General features: G+C 43.1%; 1 protein-coding gene across 1 annotated transcript; it reads right to left on the bottom strand.

Annotated features, from left to right (window-relative positions):
• Positions 1 to 26,981, bottom strand: LOC110537331 (gap junction delta-2 protein-like). Its single transcript, XM_021623281.2, has 2 exons — positions 25,296 to 26,981; positions 1 to 1,054 (listed from the first exon to the last, which is right to left on the bottom strand). Exons 1-2 carry the CDS (start codon positions 25,370 to 25,372, stop codon positions 199 to 201), a joined length of 933 nt encoding a protein of 310 aa, XP_021478956.1. The 5' UTR covers positions 25,373 to 26,981; the 3' UTR covers positions 1 to 198.

The raw sequence follows: 26,981 nt of genomic DNA, 5'->3' as shown, positions 1-26,981 counted from the left end.
TGTAGAGTCCAAAAAGCTCTTCTCTCATATAATCCTCCAATATGTCCATGTGAGGTCCCTCTGCGCTCCTGAATTATGTTGCAGTGTACATAGAGTTAGTGCCCCTTAGGGTGGGGGAGCTGGGCTAAGTGTTTGTCCTCCCCAGAAAAAGCTTGCTTGGTCCAGAAGTCCACGTCCCCCCATGTGGAGGAACCTCTGTCAGACATAGGCTGACTCACTGGACTGAGTTCTGCCCAGGTTGGGGGCCTGGGACACGTGCGGCACGTCCTTCTTACGCACCTCACAGATGGACTTCCTGCGGGCCTGAACACCCCTGACGGCCGTCTTGATCTTCCTCCAGCCCAGGTGGTTGAGCTCCGCCAGGTTGAGCAGCACACAGATGCCGCTCACTGCAAACATGAAAATCAGGAACACCGTCTTCTCTGTGGGGCGTGACACATAGCACTCCACCTCCTTCACACAGGGGTAGCGGTCACACTCAAACATCCCTGGTACGTTGAAGCCATACAGGAAGTACTGGCCGGCCAGGAAGCCGATCTCCAGCACGTTACGGAACACCACCTGGATGACGTAGAAGCGGGAGATGCCCTCCTGCCGCCGCACCTTGGCACTCTTGGCCTGCGTGAGCCCCCGGGACACGTTGGGGATCTCCTTGACCTCCAGGTCCTGCTCCTCCTTGCCGCTGTCGGGGTTCTGCACCAGGATGCCATTGATGTTGCGCAGCTTGCGGGCGTGGTGATCGCCTCCACGACTGTGGTGACTTGCGTGACCGTGGTCTATGTAGGGGTGCAGGATGGAGTAACTGCGGTCACGCTGCTTGGCGGACTGGTGTACGGAGTAGGTGATGAAGCATAGGCTGGGCGTACACACCAAGATGATCTGGAAGACCCAGAAGCGGATGTGGGATATAGGGAAGGCCTTGTCGTAGCAGGCCTGGTTGCAGCCCGGCTGCATAGTGTTGCAGATGAACATTATCTGCTCGTCCTCATAGACCTTTTCACCCACTATACCTACTATCAAAATACGGAAGATCACTACTACAGTCAGCAGGATCCTGGAGAGAAAGAAAGAGGGGAGAAGGAAGGGGGGGAAGAAGAAAAATACAGAATTTCAGTTGTGTTATCAGGAGTGTAAAATTTCCCTGTAAGAAATTTGTCACAGAGCAGAACAAAGAATCAATGTAAGTACTGTGATACTGTGATATATCATACAGTACAGTATACTGTATGATGTTACTGGTCTATTATAATTCAGTAAAAGTGCCTCGGCACTGTGTTAGCATGTTGGATTTGACTTTTATTATGTGTGAGTTAGAGTGACATCATTTGTCTTAAGCCAATAAAGGCTGCGCTTATGTACCTCAGCTCAACCATAGCAAATCAATAGAGACAAAAGTAGCTCTCACACCAAGGGAAAGTTTCATCAGATGTGTGTAGTAGTGTGTGTGTGTGTGTGTGTGTGTGTGTGTGTGTGTGCTTGCGTGTGGACGAATCCCTCAGCTGCTGCAGCGTGTACGGAGGGGTGGAGTTGTTGCGCTCTAAATAGCATGCTCACGTGAACACACTACAGACTGTGCACACTGATTGAATCAACTCTGTTTCAACGTAATTTGTCAACATATTGTGACGTGGAATCAATGTGGACAATACATATCATTTTTTTAAAGTCATCAGTATGGAATCTCATCAAGTTCCAAATGTGTTGATAGCTCTGCTAAAATGAGCACAGTTGTTTCCAAAGTTAAGCAGGGTATATAGAGGTAAGCATCTGGATGGTCTCACTGAAGTGCATTACCCCTGATATACCAGTAGGAGTCACTGTTCAGGCAGAAATCGTTGGATTGTGCCTTCACATTTAATTTAAATATACCTCTTTTTTTGGGTTGATAGCATGACGTTGAAACAATGTTGATTTAAATATACCATTTTACTATCAACATTTGAACAAGGTAAAATAAAATACTTATAATCAAATCAAAAATTCAACATACATCATTTCAACCACCTAGTAATATACTGTATATGTAATATAGTATGAATTATATTTTTTACATTTTATGTGGAATTTTCAATGTAATATCAACATATACATAGTTCTGATGATTATATTGAAATGAGATTGCTGTAACAACCTAATAGTTAGATTAAGTCAATGTATTTACATTGAAGTTTTACTGTAATTTCAATGTTTACAACGCTGTTTGAAATTAGATGAAAACATTACTGGTTGATTACTTTTTTCTAATCCAATTTTCCACGTTGATTCCATTTCAACCAGTGTGTGCCCAGTGGGTATGCAAGATGAGGGGATATCACACGAATAGAGGGCATTTCACACTCATCAACACTCCTTAGCTGAATGAGAACACACTCACAGAAAAACTATTCAGACTTACACATTAAAATGTGTGTGTGTTTGTGTCTGTTTGCATGTGTGCGTGTGTGTGTGTGTGTGTGTGTGTGTGTGTGTGTGTGTGCGTGCATGTATGGATGTGTTTGTGTGTGTTGCTGAGATTTAAGACACAAAGGAGGAAGGAAGGAGAGGGTGGAGAGAAGGAGAGACTCAGTCATTACTGTGAATAATGAACATGTGGGTCCCTGCATGAATATCCATTATGTTGCTGGCTGAGCGTAACCCCACCTGTCTCCTATCCAGCCAGCATTTCCATTCATTTTTCAACATTAGACAGATAAGACATGAGCTCTCTCCCTCACAGTTCTGCCTTTCGAGACATGAGTTGAGAGCCTAATCCCACACCTCCTCAATCTACCCAGAACTACTACATCCACACACAGACACACAAGATCTAAACGGCATTATATTGTAGGCTACTGTACTTTATCTATGCTTCCTTATGTACTCCAATATGCTCCACTGGCATCAGTGGATATGTAAACCAAATTAAACCAAATCAGCTATGTTTAAAATCCACTGCTAGTGCTGCCCTGGAGCAATGCCCCGTCTCTCCTGCTCTTTCTCTCTCCCTTTCTGTGTATTCATTATTTAGCACACAATATTGGGGAAGTGTTTAATGGGACATTGATTGAGTGTGTGCACTTTATTTGGACCACTAGCCTGTAGAGTTCCTCAGAAGATGCAGACCTCCATTTCCACTGTAGCTAAGCAGCTTAGATAGCCTCCATTTACGTGCCATAGGCACCAGTGGCTGTTCAATTAAAGTCTGTAGCACTGCTGAACACGTGCTGCCCCCCCCCCCCCCCCCCCCCCCCCCCCCCCCCCCCCCCCCCCCCCTCTCTCTCTCTCTCTGTCCCTCCCTCCACCTCCATATCCCCTGTTCTCTCCCTCTCTCTTCTAGTTTTTTAATAGCAAAGTGTCAAAGGAGACCCTGGTGTGTCTTTAAAATTAGCCCCACACCCACTCTTCATAGCCGGTTACCACAGCAACCACCTTTTGAACCTCCTCTCTCAGAGAGAGAGGAGAGAGCAAGAGATGAAAGGAACATGAGGGTCGAGGGAGTAAGAGAAACAAGAATTGTGTGTGTGTGTGTGTGGGGGGGGGGGGAGAAGTGAAATAAACCTAGATAAAGGTAAGAGACAGACAGACTTAAAATGAGAAAGATCAAATAAAATAAAATGTTATTTGTCACATGCCTTACCCTTAAATCCTTACTTAGAAGCCATTAATTAACAATTAACAAAGAAATAGAGTTAAGAAAATATTTACTAAATAAACTAAAGTAAATCAAATGTAATCAAATAAAAAAGTAACAAGCAAATGGCATAACAATAACGAGGCTCTGTACAGGGGGTACCGGTACCGCGTCAATGTGTGGTGGTACAGGTTAGTCGAGGTCATTTGCAAAGTGACTATGCATAGATAATAAACAGAGAGTAGCAGCAGTGTAAAAACAAAGGGGTGGGGGGTCAATGTAAATAGTCTGGGTGGCCATTTGATTAATTGTTCAGCAGTCTTATGGCTTGGGGGTAGAAGCTGTTAAAAACCTCTTTGGGCTGAGATCCCGCTAACGGGATCGATATGACAACAGCCGGTGAGAGTGCAGGGCGCCAAATTCAAAACAACAGATATCCCATAATTAAAATTCCTCAAACATACAAGTATTTTACACCATTTTAAATGACAGACTTCTTGTTAATCCCACCACAGTGTCCGATTTCAAAAAGGCTTTACGGCGAAAGCAAACCAAACGATTATGTTAGGTCCGAGCCAAGTCACAGAAAAACACAGTCCTTTTTCCAGCCAAAGAGAGGAGTCACAAAAAGCAGAAATAGAGATAAATTAATCACTAACCTTTGATGATCTTCATCAGATGACACTCATAGGACTTCATGTTACACAGTTCATATTTATATAAAAAAAATCTCAGTTTACATTGGTGCGTTACGTTCAGTAGTTCCAAAACATCCAGTGAGTTTGCAGAGAGCCACATCAATTTACAGAAATACTCATAATAAACATTGATAAAAGATACAACTGTTATGCACGGAATTATAGATACACTTCTCCTTAATGTAACCGCTGTGTCAGATTTAAAAAATGCTTTACTGAAAAAGCCACCATGCAATAATCTGAGTAAGGCGCTCAGAAACCAAAACAACCCAAATAGATATCCGCTATGGTGTGTAGTCAACAGAAGTCAGAAATATCATTATAAATATTCACTTACAGTGCCTTGCGAAAGTATTCGGCCCCCTTGAACTTTGCGACCTTTTGCCACATTTCAGGCTTCAAACATAAAGATATAAAACTGTATTTTTTTGTGAAGAATCAACAACAAGTGGGACACAATCATGAAGTGGAACGACATTTATTGGATATTTCAAACTTTTTTAACAAATCAAAAACTGAAAAATTGGGCGTGCAAAATTATTCAGCCCCCTTAAGTTAATACTTTGTAGCGCCACCTTTTGCTGCGATTACAGCTGTAAGTCGCTTGGGGTATGTCTCTATCAGTTTTGCACATCGAGAGACTGACATTTTTTCCCATTCCTCCTTGCAAAACAGCTCGAGCTCAGTGAGGTTGGATGGAGAGCATTTGTGAACAGAAGTTTTCAGTTCTTTCCACAGATTCTCGATTGGATTCAGGTCTGGACTTTGACTTGGCCATTCTAACACCTGGATATGTTTATTTTTGAACCATTCCATTGTAGATTTTGCTTTATGTTTTGGATCATTATCTTGTTGGAAGACAAATCTCCGTCCCAGTCTCAGGTCTTTTGAAGACTCCATCAGGTTTTCTCCCAGAATGGTCCTGTATTTGGCTCTATCCATCTTCCCATCAATTTTAACCATCTTCCCTGTCCCTGCTGAAGAAAAGCAGGCCCAAACCATGATGCTGCCACCACCATGTTTGACAGTGGGGATGGTGTGCTTTTACGCCAAACATAACGTTTTGCATTGTTGCCAAAACGTTCAATTTTGGTTTCATCTGACCAGAGCACCTTCTTCCACATGTTTGGTGTGTCTCCCAGGTGGCTTGTGACAAACTTTAACCGACACTTTTTATGGCTATCTTTAAGAAATGGCTTTCTTCTTGCCACTCTTCCATAAAGGCCAGATTTGTGCAATATACGACTGATTGTTGTCCTATGGACAGAGTCTCCCACCTCAGCTGTAGATCTCTGCAGTTCATCCAGAGTGATCATGGGCCTCTTGGCTGCATCTCTGATCAGTCTTCTCCTTGTATGAGCTGAAAGTTTAGAGGGACGGCCAGGTCTTGGTAGATTTGCAGTGGTCTGATACTCCTTCCATTTCAATATTATCGCTTGAACAGTGCTCCTTGGGATGTTTAAAGCTTGGGAAATCTTTTTGTATCCAAATCCGGCTTTAAACTTCTTCACAACAGTATCTCGGACCTGCCTGGTGTGTTCCTTGTTCTTCATGATGCTCTCTGCGCTTTTAACGGACCTCTGAGACTATCACAGTGCAGGTGCATTTATACGGAGACTTGATTACACACAGGTGGATTGTATTTATCATCATTAGTCATTTAGGTCAACATTGGATCATTCAGAGATCCTCACTGAACTTCTGGAGAGAGTTTGCTGCACTGAAAGTAAAGGGGCTGAATAATTTTGCACGCCCAATTTTTCAGTTTTTGATTTGTTAAAAAAGTTTGAAATATCCAATAAATGTCGTTCCACTTCATGATTGTGTCCCACTTGTTGTTGATTCTTCACAAAAAAATACAGTTTTATATCTTTATGTTTGAAGCCTGAAATGTGTCAAAAGGTCGCAAAGTTCAAGGGGGCCGAATACTTTCGCAAGGCACTGTACCTTTGATGATCTTCATCAGAATGCACTCCCAGAAATCCTAGTTCCACAAGAAATGTTTGTTTTGTTCGATAATGTCCATTATTGATGTCCAAATACCTCCTTTTTGTTTGCGCTGTAGCAGCTGTAGAACTTTTTAAGATCTGGGTACCCATGCCAAATCTTTTCAGTCTCTTGAGGAGAAAATGTGTTCTCGTGCCCTCTTCACAACTGTCTTGGTGTATTTGGACCATGATAGTTCGTTGGTCATGTGAACTCCAAGGAACTTGAAACCCTCAACCCGCTCCACTTCATCCCCGTCAATGTTAATGTGTGACTGTTCGGAGGTCTCTGACCTCTTCCCTATAGGCTGTCTCATCATTGTCGGTGATCAGGCCTACCACTGTTGTGTCGTCAGCAAACTTAATGATGGTGTTGGAGTCATGCTTGGCCATGCATTTGTGGGTGAACAGGGAGTACAGGAGGGGACTGAGCACGCACCCCTGAGGGGCCCCAGTGTTGAGGATCAGCGTGGCAGATGTGTTGTTGCCTACCCTGACCACCTGGGGATGGCATGTCAGGAAGTCCAGGATACAGTTGAAGAGGGAGATGTTTACTTCCAGGGTCCTTAGCTTAGTGATGAGCTTTTTGGGCACATAGGTGTTCCTTTTGTCCAACTGGGAAAGGGCAGTGTGGAACGCAATTGCGATTGCGTCATCTGTGGATCTATTGGGGCGGTATGTGAATTGGAGTGGGTGTAGGGTTTCCGGCATGATGGAGTTGATGTGAGCCATGACCAGCCTTTCAAAGCACTTCATGGCTACCGACGTGAGTGCTATGGGGCGGTAATCATTTAGGCAGGTTACCTTCGCTTTCTAGGGCTCAGGGACAATGGTGGTCTGCTTGAAACATGTTGGTATTACAGATTCGGTCAGGGAGAGGTTGAAAATGTCAGTGAAGACACTTGCCAGTTGGTCCGCGCATGAGTACACGTCCTGTTAATCCATCTGGCCCTGCGGCCTTGTGAATGTTGGCCTGTTTAAAGGCCTTTAAAAGGCATTTAGCTTGTCTGGTAGATTTTAGCTCGTCACTGGGCAGCTCGCAGCTGAGTTGAGTTTCCCTTTGTTGTCCGTAATATTTTTCAAGCCCTGCCACATCCGACGAGCATCAGAGCCAGTGTAGTAGGATTCAATCCTAGTCCTATATTGACACTTTGCCTGTTTGATGGTTCGTCTGAGGGCATAGCGGGATTTCTTATAAACGTTCGGATCAGTGTCCCAATTCTTCAAAGTGGCAGCTCTAGCCTTTAGCTCAGTGCGGATGTTGCCTGTAATCCATGGCTTCTTGTTGGGAAATGTACGGGCACTGTGGCGATGACTTCGTTAATGCAGCTATTGATTAAGCAGGTGACTGAGGTGGTATACTCCTCAATGCCATTGGATGAATCCCGGAACATATTCCAGTCTGTGCAAGCAAAACAGTACTGTAGTGTAGCATCCATGTCATCTGACCACTCCCGTATTGAGCGAGTCACTGGTATTGCCTGCTTCAGTTTTTGCTTGTAAGCAGGAATCAGTAGGATAGAATTATGGTTAGATTTGCCGAATGGAGGGCGAGCGAGAGCTTCGTATGCGTCTCTGTATGTGGAGTAAAGGTGGACTTTAATTTTTTTTCTCTTGTTGCACATGGTTGACATGCTGGTAGAAATGAGGGAAAACTGATTTAAGTTTGCCTACACTAAAGTCCCCAACCACTAGGAGTGCCGCTTCTGGATGAGCATTTCTTGTTTGCTTATGGCCTTATACAGCTCGTTGAGTGAGGTCTTAGTGCCTGCATCGGTTTGTGGTGGCAAATAGACGGCTACGAATAATATAGATGAGAACTCTCTTGGTACATAGCGTGGTCTATAGCTTATCATGAGGTATTCTACCTCTGGCAAGCAATACATCGAGACTTCTTATCGCGCACCAGCAGTTATTGACAAATAGACATACACCCCACCCCTCGTCTTATCAGACGTAGCTGCTGTGTCCTGCCAATGCACAGAGAAGCCAGCCAGCTCTGTATGATCTGTGTCGTCGTTCAGCCACGTCTCGGTGAAATAAGATATTAGTTTTAATGTCCCGTTGGTAGGATAGTCTTAATCGTAGATCATCCAGTTTGTTTTCCAGTAATTGCACATTGACCAATAACACGGAGGGTACCTTCGCGTTGGACTCATTAAAGAAAACATCTGCTGAAGTGGAGGGAAATAGTGATGGAACTAATTCCTAGCAGGGCAGCAGAGGCAGACAGGGTAGAACATCTGTTACTGCGGTACAGATTAAATAGAGCAGCATGCTGCTGCAGGACTGTTCTCACACCACCTGGGCCTTGTGCGTGTGTGTGTTTGTGTGTTTGCGTAAGCGTGTTTGTGTGTGTGTATGTGTGTTTGCGTATGTATGTGCATGTGTGTGTACTTGGATGTGTGTGTGTGTGCATAATCCATGTATATCCCTTGTTTGTGCAAGATGGCATGTGCGTCTGGCCGTTTGGAGCAGCTGTGAGTGTGTACGCTACACTACCTTTCATTGTGTTTGAAAATAAAATGGAAGAGATCTTTACGCATTTGGTGTTTCAGATGTGAAATGCATGCCAAGTACACTGTTACACACTCCTGCTCTTACAATACACACGTGAATGTAGGGAATAACACAAGCAAACAAACACACTCGTTTTCTCATGTACAGTCAGGTCCATTAGTATTTGGACAGTGACACAATTTGCATAATTTTGGCGACACCACAATGGATTTGAAAGGTCAAGTACACTGTTACACACTCCTGCTCTTACAATACACACGTGAATGTAGGGAATGACACAAGCAAACAAACACACTCGTTTTCTCATGTACAGTCAGGTCCATTAGTATTTGGACAGTGACACAATTTGCATAATTTTGGCGACACCACAATGGATTTGAAAGGAAACAATCAAGATGTGCCTGAAGTGTAGACTTTCATCTTTAATTTAAAGGTTTTGTCAAAATTATTGTATGAACCGTGTAGGAATTACAACAATTTGTACACATTAAAGTGTAAAGTGAAATGCATGCTCAATTGGATTCAGGTCAGGTGACTGACTTGGCCATTGCAGAACATTCCACTTTTGTGCCTTAAAAAAGTATTGGGTTGCTTTTGCAGTACGCTTTGGATCATTGTCCATCTGCACTGTGAAGCACCATCAAATGAGTTTTGAAGCATTTGGCTGAATCAGAGCAGATAATATAGCCCTAAACACTTCAGAATTCATCCTGTTGCTTTTGTCAACAGTCACGTCATCAATACATACAAGGGAACCAGTTACATTGGCAGCCAAACATGCCCACACTATAACACTACCTGTACCATCCTTCACAGATTTGTTTTTAAATTGAACCTTTATTAAACTAGGCAAGTCAGTTAAAAACACATCTTTGTTTACAATTACGGCCTACCAGGGAACTGCCTTGTTCAGGGGCAGAACAACAGATTTTCACCTTGTCAGGGTCGGGGATTCGATCCAGCAACCTTTCGGTTACTAGCCCAAAACTCTAACCACTAGGCTATCTGCCACACCACCACAGATGAGGTGGTGTTCTTCAGATCATGAGCAGTTCCTTCCTTTCTCTTCTCTTCCCATCATTCTGGAACAAGTTGATCTTTGTCTCATCTGTCCATAGGATGTTGTTCCAGAACTGTACAGGTGTTTTTTAGACTTAAAAAGAAACTCTAATCTGGTCTTCCTGTTTTTGAGGCTTACCAATGGTTTACATCTTGTGGTAAACCCTCTATATTTACTCTGGTGAAGTCTTCTCTTGATTGTTGACTTTGACACAGATATGCCTACCTCCTGGAGGGTGGTATTGATCTGGCCAACTGTTGTGAAGGGGTTTTTCTTCACCAGGGAAAGAATTCTTCTGTCATCCACTACAGTTGTTTTCCGTGGTCTTCCGGGCCTTTTGGTGTTTCGGAGCTCACCAGTGCTTTCTTTCTTTTTAAGAACAAATAGTTGATTTGGCCAAACCTCATGTTTTGGCCATCTCTCTGATGGGTTTTTTCAGCCTAATGACGGCTTGCTTCACTGGCAGTGACAGCTCTTCAGGCTTCATATTAAGGGTTAACAGCGACAGATTCCAAATACAAATACCACAAATCAAATCTAGATGGTTGATGGTTCCGGACATGGAGGTTAGTCTGTATGAAGTGAGGGGTATTGATGTTTCTTTTCAGCAAGGCATTTGACAGACACTGCTAGATGAGAAGCAATTGGTGTCCTGTTCCAAAAAGCCAATGGCAAAGACCCTTATTATACCTACTGTATCTCTGGGCTTTGAAATGTGAGAATATATAGACCTGTGGCAGATGATTGTCCTGCCAATGTATTGAATGTATAATAGAACAAGACAAGCTTCTGTAGGGGATAGTGGGGTAAGTTGAGCCATTTTTACATTCAGCTTCACTCTGTCAAGGGAAATATAGTTTTATTTCTAACAAAGACATCATATTTCAGGATGTTGAGTATCTATAGAAATAATCAGAATTCATAGAACATTACAGTTTTGAAAACATAGCTTGTCCAAAAAAGTGGTCTCTTGGAACAACCTAGCCCGGGTATGGGGTAAGTTAAGCCACAGAACCGTAAGTTATGCCGCCTACAAATTTCTGTAATGAGTGAAATATGACCATGTCTATTGTTATTTCCCAAACACAATTCACCACAATCACAACAGGTTTTTTGTTATTTAATCATTTAAAGCAGATTTTAACACAGGCTTAACACCTAGCAAACACTGTACTTTTTTTTACACCTTTAACATAAGCCAGGCCCTGTTGTTACCTCATATCCCAGCGATAATGCCTTGCATTACATCTGGGAAGAAAACACTTACATTTGCTGAACTTGGCATTGGCTCAACTATTGGCTCCACTTACCCCATGGCAAACATTTAGACTATATTAGCCCATACAGCTACAAGGATGCACTAGGTTTAGGACCTCATATAGAAGCTTAGAAAGACCCCAACTGATGTATAGAACAATCTTAAAATGATATACATTGATTTACATACAAGCATCACAATAAATGACTTTGTTTCATTTTTTTAACCTAACTTTTTCCATGTGATTTCTCCCTTCACAGACCCCATGAAATGATTACCTCTTCCTAAATATTTATTAATATATAAAGGTCGAATTATTCATTTTCTGTATGGTTTCAAAGAAACAATAGTGGCTCAACTTACCCCTTTGGCCTAACCTATCCCACTCTCCCATATATATCTCGACAACGGTAGAGTCTGTGTGTGAAAGAGTCTCTGCACTGTCAAGTTGTCACAGAGATGCTCTGAGTGAGTTTGTTTTGCAGCAGTTCCCTTGGTGCAGCCTGGTCCAGGTCCTGCTATCAATATGAGTGATTGTCATGATCGTTCAAACACCTGCTGTGTGCTGCATCAGTGAAGCGGGCCGTGCCCAGCAATGCGCGTCCACACCTACATTACACTACTCAAACTGTCTGTTCAAACTCCCACTGAATAGGACTGAATGGTTTCTATCTCCTAACCTACCTATAATCAACATGACACGTGTTCATTAGGCCTCAATAGGGGTTCACAGCAAAGTTATTGTTATTGTCTGAATTCTTATTATTTTAATTTTCATTGACAACATTCACCTTTTTGAAGTCATCAGAGACATTACTGTGACAAACCATGTCAAGTTTGGCATTGATATCTAAAAAAAAAATAAGGACACCATGAACAATGAACCTTTTTGACTATGCAACACTAATGCTTAAAATAATCATAAAAAATCTTCTTCTCATGGACTAAAAGTCAGATTCACTACAAATGTGGTCTTTGCACTCATCACAATAGTCACTGAAGAGTTTGAGAAATTAAAGTTGATCCATTCAAAGATGGCCATATTATACTAGTTGATGTGTATTAGCACATACGCTAATATGCTAAAATATGCTAAGAATACTTAAAAAATCTTCTCATGAACCATATATAAATAGTTGCTGCATTCAAATATGGCTGCACTATAGATGAAAGTTAGCACATATGCTAATGCTAAACATGCTCGTTAAATCTTCTTCTCATGAACCATAAGTCAAATTGACTCCAGATGTGGTACAGTATATAGACTCAATGGATTAGCCTATAATGAATTTGATAATGTTTAGTTGCTGAATTCAAGGATGGCACCACATCAAACCCAGGCTAAAATAACCTATGGACATGAGGCCATGAAATATGGAATGCAAACTTTATGTACAGTACCAGTCAAAAGTTTGGACACACCTACTCATTTCTTTATTTGTACTATTTTCTACATTGTAGAATAATAGTGAAGACATCAAAACTATGAAATAACACATATGGAATCACGTAGAAACCAAACAGGTGTTAAACAAATCAAAATAAATTTTATATTTTATATTCTTCAAAGTAGCCACCCTTTGCATTGATGACAGATTTGCACACTCTCTCAACCAGCTTCACCTGGAATGCTTTTCCAACAGTCTTTAAGAAGTTCCCACATATGCTGAGCACTTGTTGGCTGCTTCTCCTTCGGTCCAACTCATCCTAAACCACCTCAATTGGGTTGACGTCGGGTGATTGTGGATGCCAGGTCATCTGATGCAGCCCTCCATCACACTCCTTCTTGGTCAAATAGCCCTTATATAGCCTGGAGGGGTGTTGGGTCTTTGTCTTGTTGAAATACAAATGATAGTCTCACTACGCACAAACTAGATGGGATGGCATATAGTTGCAGAATGGCAAGTCTCTTCTTCTTATTGGTGTTTGAAGAATCTCAAATATAAAATATATTGGGATTTGTTTAACACTTCTTTGGTTACTACATGATCCCATATGTGTTATTTCATAGTGTTGATGTCTTCACTGTTATTGTACAATGTAGAAAATAGTAAAAAATAAAGAAAAACCCTTGAATGAGTAGGTGTGTCCACATTTTTGACTGCTACTAGAAGCTGTGTGAATATAAAGTCACTGCAACCTTAGATGACTGCACTAGATCAGTTTGTGGCACTATAGATGCCATTGGCACCAGTGACATAGGTTACTAGAGCAATAACTATTGATCGAGTGGACTTTGTCTCATCGAAATGAATGTGAGATTTAAATTTTGCAGATTAACAATGGGACATATCACGGAAATAACACTGAAAATATTTCACAAATCTGAAGCATAAACCATTAGTCAAATTGACCCCAGATTTGAGATATAAACTCAATAAATTAAGTACGGACTTTAAAAATTATTACCTGCTACATTCAAAACCACCATACAGCATTATACTTCACTTGTGTCATCCTTGTGGTATTGAGAGAAAACCATAGTAATACTTTCACTGATTGCACATAAAGGAAGATAGTTCCTACATGATAGAGTGCTTGCTTTGTTATCCAACTGATCTTGTGTCCTTTCTGTCATCCTGTGGACCCCGTTCATTGCTGCTTACATCTATATTGTTTAATATATTATTGTATTGAATATGGTTGGATATTTCCATGTTTTGTATTTCCTTAGAAAGACACAGGTTATTAAGTTTCCCTTCCATCTATTAGACTCTGTAGAATTCACAGGGTTGCTTTTCCTGCAATGCTTGACTGAGGTTATGTGATGGTGGTGCACAGTGTGAGTTTTACTGCAGTACTGAACTGTTGGTTTATGCAAGTGTTGGACTGTCTGGGTGTAGGTGTGAGATGGTTTGGGATTCTGTGTGTGTGTGTGTGTGTGTGTGTGTGTGTGTGTGTGTGTGTGTGTGTGTGTGTGTGTGGTATTCTGCTGTGGAACAGGATAATCAGCATGGAGTAGATTGCTGCATTAGCAGAAAGCAGTGGAAGAAGGTCATCTAGAAACATCAGTGTTGCTAAACCCTGCAGAGAGAGAAATGCCCATACATTAGAGCAAATTAAGGGAAGAAGGCCCTTGGGCCCTAACCAGCAGAATATCCGATGCCCACTGCAGATGATCAAAAAGATTTAATTAGAAGTTCGCCTGCTTTTTTGAAACCTCTTCAATCAAGCCAAGGGCATAATTTACACAAGGCCATTGATTGAACTGTTTTAACTGGTCCAGAAGATCAAGGATGGGGATCCAGGCCCCACATCTACACAGCGCTGTATTACGGCATCAAAGCTCCAGCCTCAGTTCCCTCACAGCAAGACATGCTGAAAAATGATTATGTCTTACATCAGTCAATCTCACACTGGCTATGTTTACACAGGCAGCCCAATTCTGATATGCTTTTTACTAATAGGTATTTTGACCAATCAGATAAGCTCTTAAAAAGATCTGATATGAAAAAAATCTAATGTGATTGGTCACAATACCAATCAATGGAAAAAATATCAGAATTTGGCTGCTTGTGTAAATGCACCCACTGAGTGCCCTATATGCGTCCTTTGTCCTGATTGTGTCCACATCCTGAATATCTGTCAAATAATTTGCATATAGGAAGAGACTGGCCAAGAACGCCATCATCACTGGTACATTAATCTGGACAGGCTGTTTCTATAGTAACGCTGCTTGCTGTGTATATTCATTATGAGTAAAAGTCTAAAAGTATTTATTTTTAAATATAGTTAAGTATCAAAAGTAGATTAAAAAGTATGAATAATTCAAAATTCCTTATATTAAGCAAACAAGACGGCACAATCTTCACACTCCAACACTCAGACATAATTTTAAAACAAAGCATTTGTGTATAGTGAGTCCGCCAGATAAGAGGCAGTAGGGATTACCAGGGATGTTCTCTTGATGAGTGTGCAAATTGGACCATTTTCTGTCCTGCTAAGCATTCAAAATGTAACAAGTACTTTTGAGTGTCAGGGAAAATGTATGTAGTACATCATTTTCTTTAGGAATGTAGTGAAGTAAAAGCAAAAGTTGTCAAAAATTTAAAAAGTAAAGTACTGATACCCAAAAACTACTTAAGTAGTACCTTAAAGTATTTTTACTTAAATACCTTGCACCACTGGTTAGTGCCAGGTATAAACAAAGCTCTTGAAAGCCACAGGATTCGAAGTATATGACGAAACTATACTTTCAAGGTCTAACTTCTCCAGATCTGCATTGCATATGTATTGCACTTGATCAGTGCTCATAATGAGCATACACAGCAAGCAGTGTGCTTATACACAGTTGTGAGTCCAGATTAATGTACCAGTGATGAAGGCGTTCTTGGCTGGTATGTGATGTGAACCACCCTGCAGCCTCTAGCGATCCACCACAGCCAGGTCTCTAACTGGAGACCCAATTAGCTCATCCAGCTAAAGAGCATGTCTGATTGCAGCCCAAGTGGATAATTTAGTCTCAAAAGCTATCTTTGGATTCAGGATGACATTATAATCACAAATCGGAGCAGGCTACTAGAGCTCTTAAAGTTATGCTGAAAGGAAGAAACAGCCAGTAAACTGAGTGTAGAGCCGGTGTCTGTTGAAATATCTGCAGTGTGAAAATGGTTTATACTTGAAATGGTGTGTTGGTAATATTGCATAGCTTTGAAGACATTATATCCAATGCATTTGATGTATAGCCTCTAAATGCTCTGTAGCTGTCCTGTATTGCTTCTACAGTATATTTCAGTTTTCTGTGTAGGCTGCCTAACCTGTGTGTTCATAATTCCAGTGTTAGATCCTATGGTAGCTCATGCAGTAGCTGGTGTGTTGGCTGGACACGCAGGCCCTGGCTCTCCCAGAGGCTCTCACACACATTCATCCACACAGCAGCTGTTGCCATCAGCCTCAAGGGGCAACTGACACCAGATGCACTGGGAAAACACACACATCACACATCACGCACACACCTAAAAAACACATACTAGCACTCACAAATAGGCATGCATACAGACAGAATTATCAGTAACATATACGTTATGGACAGCGCACTAACACCAAGGGCACAACAACAGAGAGCTGTCACATAATGTTCAGCCACACATACTGGACACCCAGAGTGAAAATGTCATTTAATCTCATATGGAGCATGTCTCCATAATAAGACATAGCTCATTTCTGGTGGCAGAACATAATGAATGAAGACCTGACCAAGCACAGAGATTAGAGAGCTGAATTACATTACAACACTATGGCTATCACACTGCAGATGCATCTCTCTCTCTCTCTCTCCCTCCCTCCCTCTCGCTCTTGCTCTCTCTCCCTCGCTCTTTCTGTCTCTCCCTCGCTCCTCTTCTTTCTCTCCCCCATCTCCCCCCATCTCTCTTGCTCCCACTCTCAATTTGTGTTTGAGCTAGTTAAAATCCCATATTCTCCTCCCTAACCCTAAGTATAGTTTTCAGTATCTGTACTTTACTTTGCTATTTAAGCAACATTTACTTATACTCCACTACATTCCTAAAGAAAATAATGTACTTTTTACTCCATACACTTTCTCTGACACCGAAAAGTACTCGTTACATTTCAAATGCTTAGCAGGACCTGATAATGGTCCAATTCATGCACTTATCAAACGAACATCCCTGGTCATCCCTACTGTCTCTGATCTGGCGGACTCACTAAACACAAATGCTGTGTTTGTAAATTATGTCTGAGTATTGGAGTGTGCTCCTGGCTATCTGTAAATAAATAAAAAACAAGAAAATTGTGCCATCTGGTTTGCTTAATAAAAGTCATGTGAAATTATTTATACTTTTACACTTTTAGTTAAGTATATTTAAAACCAAATACTTTTAGAATTTTACTCAAGTAGTATTTTACTGGGTGACTTTGTATTTACTTGAATCATTTCCTATTACAGTATCTTTACTTTTACTCAAGTATGACAATTGGGTACTTTTTCCACCACTGCATGCCACTGATCATGATAACAACCTGTGCTGCCTACTCAGATCATCTGCACATGGAACCTCTCCCTCTCTTTCCTCCTCCTTCCTCTGTGTATTCATGCTCCAAACCCCTCTCTTTCCTCCTCCTTCTTCTGTGTATTCATGCTCCAAACCCCTCTCTTTCCTCCTCCTTCCTCTGTGTATTCATGCTCCAAACCCCTCTCTTTCCTCCTCCTTCCTCTGTGTATTCATGCTCCAAACCCCTCTCTTTCCTCCTCCTTCCTCTGTGTATTCATGCTCCAAACCCCTCTTTTTCCTCCTCCTTCCTCTGTGAATTCATGCTCCAAACCCCTCTCTTTCCTCCTCCTTCCTCTGTGTATTCATGCTCCAAATCCCCCTCTTTCCTCCTCCTTCCTCTGTGTATTCATGCTCCAAACCCCTCTCTTTCCTCCTCCTTCCTCTGTGTTTTCATGCTCCAAACCCCTCTCTTTCCTCAGCCTCTGCAGCTTTATCCCTTCCTCCTCATCCATCCATCTCCTCGTTTACATTGTTTCATCTCTCCCTGATCCACTAGTCCTCCATTATCCCCTCTTTTCGCACCACTCCTCTCTGGCACTGTCCCCACAACAGCATTGCAGTGAAAATGATGCATCAACACACTTCCTTTCACTTTTACCTGCAAGGTGTTTAAATCTGATTTAATACAAGAACCCCCAGGCTTATTTCTCTCCTGGAAAAGCGCATTACAGCTTTGTAAAAGAGATCACAGGTGGTTGTGTGTGTGTGTGTGTGTGTGTGTGTGTGTGTGTGTGTGTGTGTGTGTCAAATGGAGCAGAGAAAGAGGGGGGAGGTGAGCGAAAGGTTATAGAGGACAGTTAGGACAAACACACAGAGTATACACCACAGTGACGGCAGGAGGAAGGCAGAGACTTGATTTGAAGTCAGGAGATAATCTAGTCAACAGGATTATACCAGAACGGTCACATATACATACCTTCTAATCCCACATTGCACAGGTGACAGGACCCTGAGTTTACCAGAAACACTTCTCTGAAATAGCAGTCTGACCACATGAAACACAACTTCACAGCCTTACACCAACACATTACAGTAGTTTAAATAAGACTCCTGCTAGCCCGGCGACACACTTAATTCTTCCGCTGCTTCGTCGTTGGCTACATACAGTACTTTCGTCTGAGACTGCCATCATTGAAGTAATTTGTGGTGGGGCACTGTACAAAACAAAGTCATAGGATCATCTCTAACCAATCAGAGTATCAAAGCCAATTACTGCTGTATTTGTGTTCTGGCTCTGGCCCAGCCCATCGGTTTCTGCACTAATCAGATGGCCCTGAATGTGTTCGCATTCAGTGAAGGGGGGGTACTTAGATTCACACTCACTGCGGAGAAGAAACTAACATCTGTGGGCATATCATTTGGCTGGAACAAGGAGTCTGGATAGCCAGGCAACCTGTATACACTATATACAGTGCATTCGGAAATAATTCAGACCCCTTGACTTTTTCCACATTTTGTTATGTTACAGCCTTATTGTAAAATTGATAAAATTGTTTCTTTTTTCATCAATCTACACACAATACACCATAATGACTGCAAAACAGGTTTTTATATTAAAATATATTAGAAATAAAAAAGCAGAAATGTCATATTTACGTAAGTATTCAGACACTTTACTCAGTACTTTGTTGGTGCACTTTTGGCAGCAATTACAGACTCAAGTCTTATTGAGTATGGCGCTACAAGCCTGGAAAACCTGTATTTGGGAAGTTTCTCCCAGTCTTCTCTGCAGATCCTCTCAAGCTCTGTCAGGTTAGATGGGGAGCATCGCTGCACAGCTATTTTCAGGTCTCTCCAGAGATGTTCGATTGGGTGCAAGTCCGTGCTCTGGCTGGGCCACTCAAGGACATTCAGAGATTTGTCCCGAAGCCTCTCCTGCGTTGTCTTGGCTGTGTGCTTAGGGTCATTGTCTTGTTTGAAGGTGAACCTTCACCCCAGTCTGAGTTCCTGTGCGCTCTGGAACAGGTTTTCATCAAGGATCTCTCTGTACTTTGCGCCGTTCATCTTTCCCTTGATCCTGACTAGTGTCCCAGTCTCTGCGGCTTAAAAACATTCCCACAGCATGATGCTGCCACCACCATGCTTCACCGTAGGGATGGTGCCAGGTTATCTCCAGACGTGATGCTTGGAATTCAGGCCAAAGAGTTCAATCTTGGTTTCATCAGACCAGATAACCTTGTTTTTCATGTTCTGAGAGTCCTTTAGGTGCCTTTTGGCAAACTCCAAGGTGGCTGTCATGTGTCTTTTACTGACGATTGGCTTCTGTCTGGCCACTCTACCAAAAAGGCCTGATTGGTGGAGTGCTGCAGAGATGGTTGTCCTTCTGGAAGGTTCTCCCATCTCCACAGAGGAACTTTGGAGGTCTGTCAGAGTGACCATTGGGTTCACCTCCATGACCAAGCCCCTTCTCCTCCATTTGCTCAGTTTGGCTGAGCGGCCAGCTCTTGGTGGTGCCAAACTTCCTCCATTTAAGAATGATAGAGGACACTGTGTTCTTGGGGACCTTCAATGCTGTAGACATTTTTTGGTACCCTTCCCCAGATCTGTGCCTCGACACAATCTTGTCTCGGAGCTCAATGGACAATTCCTTCGACCTCATGGCTTGCTTTTGCTCTGACATGCACTGTCAACTGTGGGTCCTTATAAATCATGCCTTTCTAAATCATGTCCATTCAATTTAATTTACCACAGGTGGACTCCAAGTGTCAAGGATGATCAATGGAAACAGGATGCACCTGAGCTCAATTTCGAGTCTCAAAGCAAAGGGTCTGAATAAGGTATTTCTGTTTTTATTTTTTGCACACAAAAAAAACAATTATGTGGAATTGTGTGTCGGTTAATGAAGATTTTATTGTTATTATTATTATTATTATTATTTAATCAATTTTTTTATAATGGTGTAACGTAACAAAATGTGGAAAAGTAAAGGGGTCTGAATACTTTCCGAATGCACTGCATATATCTAAACACTAAGTCCCATAGCTGTAATAGCTATAAGCATCTAAGTTCAGGCAGAATGGACCAGCACAGAGATATCAGTTACCGCTAATGCCTAGAGGCTAACCAGACAGTTCTGTTGGCCAAACAGATTGAACATGGCCCAAACACTAAGGGATCATTTACAACACACCCTCATGACCACATCAGCAGTATTGAGCAAGCTACAGGAGCAACCAGAGGAATCTATCTAGGCTACCGAGAGACAAAAGGTACAAACTCCCAGCCATCAAATAAGAGACAAATATCTGTGGTGCACTATAGGGCCACCCATTTCACAATTCACATGACCACTTATTTACATTTGACGTTTGAGTAATTTAGCAGACACTCTTAAAAGAAAGTGTAAGTGAGTGTTAGTTCACAAAATGCATTTTATTTGGGGGGGGGGGGGGGGGGGGGGGGTCAGTGTGAGAAGGTGATGTGTGGGGGGGGGGGGGGGGGGGGTGTTGGATTATTTAAGATACTCTTTGAAGAGGTAGGGTATCAGATGTTTTCGGAAGATGGGCGAGGACTCTGCTGTCCTAGGTTCAGGGGGAAGCTGGTTCCACCATTGGGGTTCCAGGACACCGAAAAGCTTGGACTGGGCTGAGCTGGAACTGCCCTCCGGTAGGGGTGGGATGCCCAAGAGACCAGAGGTGGCAGAACGGAGGGTTGGGGTGTAGGGTTTGAGCATAGCCTGAAGGTAGGGAGAGGTAGTTCCCCTTGCTGCTCCAGTACCATGGTCTTGTAGTGGATGCAAGCTTCGACTGGAAGCCATTGGAGTGTGCAGAGGAACGGGGTGACATGGGTGAACTTGGGAAGGTTGAACACCAGGCGGGCTGCAGTGTTCTGGATAAGTTGCAGGAGTTTGATGGCACAAGTGGGGAGCCAACAGCGAGTTTCAGTAGTCCAGACGGGAGATGGCAAGTGCCTGGATTAGGGTCTCCGCCACTTCCTGTGTGAGGTAGGGTTGTACTTTACAGATGTTGTAGAGCATGAACCTGCAGGAGCGAGTCACTGCTTTGATGTTTGCAGAGAATGACAGGGTGTTGTCCAGGTTTACACCAAGGTTATTTTCCTCTGGAAGGGGGACACCGTGCAGTTTTCAACTGTGATCGAGAGGTCTTTGAACGGGTAGGCCTTCCCCGGGAGGAAGAGCAGCTCCGTCTTGTCGAGGTTGAGCTTGAGGTGGTGGGCTCTCATTCAAGCTTCGATATCTGCTAGGCACGCAGAGATGCGTGTCGCCACCTGGGTGTCAGAAGGGGGGAAGGAGAAAAGTAGTTGAGTGTCATCCGCATAGCAAGGATAGGAGAGACCATGTGAGGACATGACGGAGCCGAGTGACTTGGTGTATAGAGAGAACAGGAGAGGACCTAGAACCGAGCCCTGTGGGTCACCAGTCGTGAGAGTATGTAGTGCCGACACAGATCCTCTCCATGTCACCTGGTGGGAGCGGCCTGCCAGGTAGGATGCAATCCAAAAGTGTGCAGAGCCTAAGACACCCAGCCCTGATATGGTGGAGAGGATCTGACGGTTCATGGTTTCGAAGGCAGCGTATAGATCTAGGAGGATGAGAACACAGGAGAGAGAGTGAGCTTTGGCAGAGCGGAGAGCCTCCTTGACACAGAGAAAAGTAGTCACAGTTGAATGACCCGTCTTGAAGCCTGATTGGTTAGGGTAAAGAAGATCGTTCTGAGAGAGATAGCGAGAGAGTTGGTCTCTCGCTATTTCTCACGTCTGGTATAGAATGTGGAAACACCACAATGCCTTTTACACCACACATATAGATGCTACAGAGGAAGATGTGACAATTAAAAAAATGATTGACCAAAATTTAGCTTGAGGAGTATTAGTCTTGAAGTATGTTTGATATGGGGTAAAGCCTTTCTTGTCGGGCCTGTAAAATGCATGATCAACAGCAGCGCTCAGATTAAGTATAAAAGACAGAAGTCCATGTCGGCATTAATAATGCTCTCTGTCAGACGCTGCAGACAAATTGAGAGAGTTGTCTCTGCTTCTGAATTGTTTCATTCATTGATTAATTCTCTGATTAGTTCATTCGTCTTTTGCACCAGACAGGCTATCAATGATTCCAGTTGTCAAACAGAGGTTTGATCTCAACTCAAAGGAGATGTGAAGAAAATTCAGATCCCTTATCCCGTGTATCAATCGAATGGCACTCAGACACATGGAGAGATATATATACACCAGGGGAGGCTGCTGAGGGGAGGACGGCTCATAATAATGGCTGGAACAGAGCAAATGGAATGGCATCAAACACACAGAAACCATGTGTTTGATGTATTTGATACCATTCCACTGATTCCGCTCCAGCCATTAACACGAGCCCGTCCTCTCCAATTAAGGTGCCACCAACCTCCTGTGGTATACACTCCCACCTATTTGGTTTTGTTATTTGTGTGGTCTACTTCATTTGTATCTTTCTGAACTTTGATCTACTCTAGCATGACCCCAAACCATATGCACCATATGATGCTGAATAACGTGACAGAAAATACTATAGTGATACCACACCACAACCCTACATTTAACACCTTGAACATTGTTGAGGGCGACATCTTCATAGTGCAAAAGCACTGTCCAAAGTGAAAACCTCATGGTTATCTGTCAACGTGATTTCATTTGAAACTTTTCTTAAACAATTTGCATTATGAAGAGGCTATTTATGTATTGCTCAGTTTAGTAAACTCAAGTTAAATAATCACCTCCGATTTGATTATTTAGGTGATTATGTAACTGAAGTTTAGTAAACTCAGCAATACATAAATAGTTGCATCTTCATAACGCACATTGTTGAAGAAAAGTTTAAAGTTAAATTATATAGTAATACATTCAGCATTATTACATCAAGGGAAATGTAGTATTCTTTCTAACAAAGATATCTGCATATTTTTTAGGGTGTTGTGTATCCTTGGAAATATTCTGAATGCATGTAAACATAACAGTTTTGAAAACAGCTTGGCAAAAAAGTGGTCTCTTGGCACAACTTACCCCGAGTATGGGTACATTGAGCATAGTGAAGGGGTTAACATGGGGACACATTTCTAACACTTTGTACTTTTTAAAAACACTTTCAACATAAGCTCAGGCCCTGGTGTAACCTCATAACCCAGTGACAATGCCTTGCATTTCACCTGGGAAGAAAACACTTCAATTGTGTCCTAGAAGGGGGGCGAACCCAACTGAAGAATGAATTTGTCATCATTCGAACTTGAGTAATCACATGAATGTGAGGTGTCTTCAAAATACTATGCATAAAACAGACAAAATGTAATCATCATTTGTATGGGGTATATTGATTAGCCATTGGCTCAACTTTCCCCTGGACAGATGGCACAATTGACCTTAAAGCAACTATTTTTACTATATTAGCCCACAAATCTACAAGGATGCACTTTCATGCTAGGTTTAGGACCTCATATTGTAGCTTATAGAGATCTCAACTGCTGTATAAAACATTATTTATACTATCTACTTTGGTTTACATACAAGCATCATGAAACTTATAACACAATACATTCATTTGACTTTGTGAAAATCTGTTTTTTGGATCTAACTTGCTTACCACTTTCCACATATGGCTTCTTCCTTCACAGACTCCATGAAATGACAACCTCTTCCTAAATATTTGGTCACTGATTTTGTGTATGGTTTCCTAGAAACAAGGGGTGGCTCAACTAACCCTTTGGCACGACTTACCCCACTCTCCTCTACTGTATATAGCCTTCTAGCCACACACTCTGATAGACGTTATGCACACACACACACACACAACACACAGAGACGGATGGGAGAGAAGGTCAGGCGTTGCCCTAGTGGCAGGGGACTACCTGGGGTTGAGGTTAATGAGCACAGCAGTTCAGTTGGCCTCCATGCTAACACAAGTAGCCAAGCTCTGTAGCCAAGCTCCCCAGCTCAACACGGAAGGACAGAAAAAGAGAGTACACTAGATTTCTTCTCTACTGGACTGTACTTCAAATCATACAGCTATATATTTCGCTGGGTAAGCAAGCATGTGGAAATGGCAATGTTGTGTGTGTGTGATTATTCTGTACAGATGGTGAGTGCAGTTTTACCAGTAACTCACATTGTGGTTAATGGGTGGGAAATCACACTTTGAATTTGACTAATCACACAGGCGAGAGACAATGAAGCAGATTTTTTACACCCCAGATTAAAAAATAATCTATTACAGAATGTTCGTTTCTCAATGCATGTCTCCACTGCTAATTAGACTCCAATCTGTTCATGCATGACCTTCTGCCACTACACTGCTGTAACTAGAGAACACACAAAACCAGAGAAATTACACAAAAAGCAATCTCGTCTCCTCCAAGTTCAGATTCATTTTTTCCACCTTCAACTCCTCCTCCAACTCATGCTGCTCCGCTCTCTTCCACACTTCCATTTCTGTCCTCTGTCTCGGTATATCTCTCTCTCCTCTTCTACTAGAGATCCCCCAATGCCCCTCCATCAATACCAGTGCCAATAGTTGAAATCAACATTAATTAACCCTAATGCCTTGTAATACCAGTTATTTATTATGTTCAATTAGCTTGTCCCTTAACTAATGATGGCCTAACAGACAAGCTAAATACCTTTTGTGCTCACTTCGAGGCAAGCAACACTGAAGCATGCATGAGAGCACCAGCTGTTCTGGATGACTGTGTGATCCCGCTTCCGTAGCTGATGTGAGCAAGACCTATTAAACATTCACAAGGCCGCGGGGCCAAACGGATTACCAGGACGTGCAACTGGCAAGTGTCTTCACTGACATTTTCAACATCTCCCTGACAGAGTCGGTAATACCTACATGTTTCAAGCAGACCACCATAGTCCCTTAGCCCAAGAATGTGAAGGTAACCTGCCTAAATGACTACCCCCGTAGCACTCACGTCGGAAGCCATGAAATGCTTTAAAAGGCTGGTCATGGCTCACATCAACACCATCATACTGGAAACCCTAGACCCACTTCAGGGGAGGGAAGGGGAGGCAGAGAGTAGAGGCTACTGCTGAGACACACACACACTTTCAATCAGAAAAACACAATCATCACACAAACATGAAAAAATTAAGAATAAAAAACTTTTACACGCATGCACACACACACACACACACACATACAGAGGTGATGAGTGGCAGGAAAGTCTTACCTCCCAATCATGGTAGAATGTTGCTGGACAGCAGCCTCTAGCAGCCGCTCCAGAATGGTCCACTCCCCCATGGTCATCGAAAGACAGGTTCAACCTACAGAGGAACTGGGGCTCTGGGGCTCTCTCCCGATTCCTTCCCCTCCTCCTGGGCTCAGCGCTCCAGCCAGAGGGGGCGCATCCGCCCCCGTCCCACACCAGCTTCTCCTGCCCTCTACTCGTTGACCTGGCTGATGGTTCTCTGTAGGAGTGACTGTGTGGGGGTGAACGTGTGTGTCCTCCCTCGGTCCGGTCCCGTTCTGCTTTTCCCTTCCTTGCAAAGGAGCGGTGCCGTCTGCCTCTCCTCCTCTCTCCCCCTCCCTCCCTCCCTTTCTCCCCCTTCCTGTGCAGTGAAGCTCGTCCTCCCCCTGCCGCACCACTCAGATCTATACTATAGCTCACTGTATCTGACAGCCATGATCTCGCTCACTCTCTCTCTCCTTCTCTCCCTCCTCCTTTATATCTCCTTCCTCCCCCTTTTTCTCCCCCTCACTCTCTCTCTTCCCTACCCCCTCTTTCTCCTTCCTCCACCCTACACCCAGGGCTCTCCTGGTACCTCATATGCACTCCCTCCCATCAGTGCGAAGCTCTTGTCCTTGCATTGTGTTCAGTACCTTCCCTATAACCTTCCTTCTCAAACCCAGCACACTGCACCCAGCTGACCCTTCCTCTGCTCACCTCCATGCAGAGCCGTAGATACACTCACACACAAACTATGACCAACTGTCACTGCCCGGGATCCTTACTGCATTTACTACGCTAGAATGTAAAGACACATTTGCAAATAAAGCTCCTGGCATGCACAGTATTGCTTACTGAATTTTCTTGTCATGAGAAACGGTGGCTCCTCCCCCAATCACGACAAGAAACTGTAAAAAGCCCGCCGGCACACACACACTCCCTCAGTAACAAATCAACTGCCTTGCTGCATACACCGAGGCAGTGGTGCTGCAGACCTGTTGTCCTGTATCATCCCTCTAGCTAATTCTAGAGTCCTCAGCCTGGAGTCAGGTCTATCGCAGAGAGCAGGGATGAGTGGCTATATAGTAAAACTATTTTTGGGTTCCATCATCTCGTTCCTCTTCTTTCACTCTCTTACTCACTTTGCTCTTTCTCTCTCCTCGCTTCTCCCTCTCCTTGTGTTTGTGTGTTGAGCTCACTCTATGATTACTTATTTTTCTCTAGGTCTCACTCCTGTTCCTCCCTATCCTTTCTGTGCGGGCTCTCTCTCTCTGCTTTGCTCTATCAATGTCACCCTCCTGTTCCTCCCTATCCTTTCTGCACGCTCTCTCTCTCTGTTTCGCTCTATCAATGTCACACTCCGTAAGCATGCCACACACCCCCCACCACCTTCTCACTCTCTCCCCCCTTTCCTTCTCGAGTAAATGTGCTTGGATTGCTACCCTGATCGCTGCTTCACTTGTGCTTGCAATAATTCCTCCCTCCCTTGTGCCGTCTCTGTTCTCTCCCCCTATGCTATTGGAATAAGCGATTCTACCGCCACCTCTCCTTCCCTGCTTTTTTCGGTAATCCTCGTCTCAGTGTAGAGTCTTGGTAGAGCTATCTTTCTCTCTCACTGTAGCTCTGTCTCTCATCATCCTCTTGTACACATGGTCTCTCTTTTTTTCTCTCACTTTTGTTCTTTCTGTT

This window comes from Oncorhynchus mykiss, chromosome 12 (assembly GCF_013265735.2).
Source record: "Oncorhynchus mykiss isolate Arlee chromosome 12, USDA_OmykA_1.1, whole genome shotgun sequence".
Taxonomy (NCBI): domain Eukaryota; kingdom Metazoa; phylum Chordata; class Actinopteri; order Salmoniformes; family Salmonidae; genus Oncorhynchus; species Oncorhynchus mykiss.
This window is presented reverse-complemented; position numbering and strand designations above follow the sequence as displayed.

Coding starts and splice junctions, on each gene's coding strand:
- LOC110537331 (XM_021623281.2), bottom strand. CDS start 25,372: ATGACCATGGGGGAGTGGACCATTCTGGAGCGGCTGCTAGAGGCTGCT. Junction 1,055..25,295: donor CATTCTACCATGATTGGGAG/GTAAGACTTTCC, acceptor CTTTCTCTCCAG/GATCCTGCTGACTGTAGTAG.